This window comes from Sinocyclocheilus grahami, unplaced genomic scaffold, assembly GCF_001515645.1.
Source record: "Sinocyclocheilus grahami isolate Dianchi unplaced genomic scaffold, SAMN03320097.WGS_v1.1 scaffold29500.1, whole genome shotgun sequence".
Classification (NCBI taxonomy): domain Eukaryota; kingdom Metazoa; phylum Chordata; class Actinopteri; order Cypriniformes; family Cyprinidae; genus Sinocyclocheilus; species Sinocyclocheilus grahami.
The window spans coordinates 1-1727 of record NW_015520892.1 but is presented as its reverse complement, the minus strand read 5'-3'; the positions used below and the strand labels follow the sequence as shown (position 1 = coordinate 1727).

The 1727-nt window shown below is 36.1% G+C and overlaps 1 protein-coding gene across 1 annotated transcript in view; it reads right to left on the bottom strand.

Moving 5' to 3' along the window:
* The window catches only part of LOC107580282 (ancient ubiquitous protein 1-like), a gene marked incomplete at its 3' end in the record, with an annotated part of 1671 nt that extends 591 nt beyond the window's left edge, over nt 1–1080 (bottom strand). Inside the window, exons 1-2 of the mRNA XM_016266006.1 lie at nt 867–1080; nt 77–214 (exon numbers count right to left, since the gene is read on the bottom strand). Coding sequence (XP_016121492.1) covers nt 77–214; nt 867–907 — 179 coding nt within the window. The remainder of the gene's footprint in view (nt 1–76; nt 215–866) is intronic.
* Nucleotides 1081–1727: the final 647 nt, after the last annotated feature.

Below are 1727 nucleotides of genomic sequence, written 5' to 3'. Positions count from 1 at the left end.
AATAAAAAATGCTAAAATGTAGTCTTTAACTGTTCTGAATTGTACTATCTATTAACGCTCCAGTGTGGCATCTTACCTTCTGACAATACTGTCAGGTAGTGCACAACTCACTAGAAACACATGGACACCAATAAATATTCGCAGTAGCATCAAGCACACGCCGACAGGGGAGTACAGCAACAACAACAGCAGGATGAAGCGATCATTTGGTAACCTGTGGAAAGAGATGACAGGAATAGCAACCAGCTGCAGGATCTATTTATGACAAGAGCCGTTTGCCAGAAACTAACATCTCTCAATGTCAGAGACCTGAGCAGTGCACACATTTCACATGTTTACTAACCAGTGCTTCATTTCTGCTGTCATGTTTGAGTTGCTCAGAGATCAGAAAGACAGACCTAAGAAACATGAGTTATGGGGAAACCTTGGTTTTTGTGAGAAAATCAGCTAATATACGATCATGCATTGTTATTTTTAATTAGATCCGTTTTATGCAACAGGCCTTACTGTTGACATTAACAACCACAAATATTAAGACTATCTGTGTTATTATTATGCAACATATTTTAATGAAACATAAACATAGCCAGACTTTTTAATGTAATGTTAAAAAGTAGTAATACAGTACTATTCGAAACTGTCCGAATAACCTTTATGGCAAATATAGTATATTAAATTACAAAAGTGCAAAAAGAATCAGACAACATTCATTGACTATTCATTCTCATATGCATGCATCTGAAGATTTTATACGCTTCAGACTTTATACGCTTGTGTTTTTGTGAGTTTGATGTTGAACATGCTACGGCTAATTATATTAGCTCTGCAACTGTTATCATTTCAAGCTTGGAATGTGAGTAAGTTACCGCTGGAAGTCGAACATCTGCTCAATCCCCCGCGTTTCCATTATTTAAACTCTTTCTGGGATACTTTCAAAGGCTGCTGCATACTATTCTTCGGACTTTAACGGCAGGTGAGAGGGGGAGAGACGCTAGCTCGTTATTAGCCTGTGCTATTATTCGCCATGTTGAGACGCTGCTGATGTTTCTAGATGGGGAACAAAGAACTTCACGAGAGTTTAGACACTCCAGAGCTATTTCCGTGTTAGGTCACGTGCGTCGCAGTAGCGCATCTGATTGGTCCTTAGATGTTGAGGCTCGATTTACGGGATTTTACACAAGAATTTTATTACTCAATATTTAATAATGCACACCAGCAAATAATAAATATAGGAGAAGTACAGTTATCTACAAATACAGTTTAAAATAGCTAGTGTTTGATACAGAACAAAGTGTTTTCATTAATGCAACGAAACCGATATTTAATATAAATACTATAAATATTTATCTATGTGTTACTTTGCAAAATAAGTGTCTTAATTACTGTTATGTATTAACCATTTCAGTTATAAACCCTAGAGTAAAAGTCCAGCGTCCTCATTGCGCATTTGATAATTGCTACTAAATAGTGAAGAGTGGACGAGCTGGTAAGTATAGCTTCTATGTTCCTCTTGAGTTTTCAAAGGACAACTCACCGTTCATCTTCATCTTCTTCACTTGCTTTTCTAGGCGCATTTTTTAGTTAAAGGCTGACATCTTGCGTTATGGAATATGAACTACGATACAGTCTGACAACCTTTCATAACCTTCATTATTAAACTAACACTAAATATACTTTTTGAAAAATACGTATTGTTATAAGATGAACTTAGTACTTGTTTTTTTTTT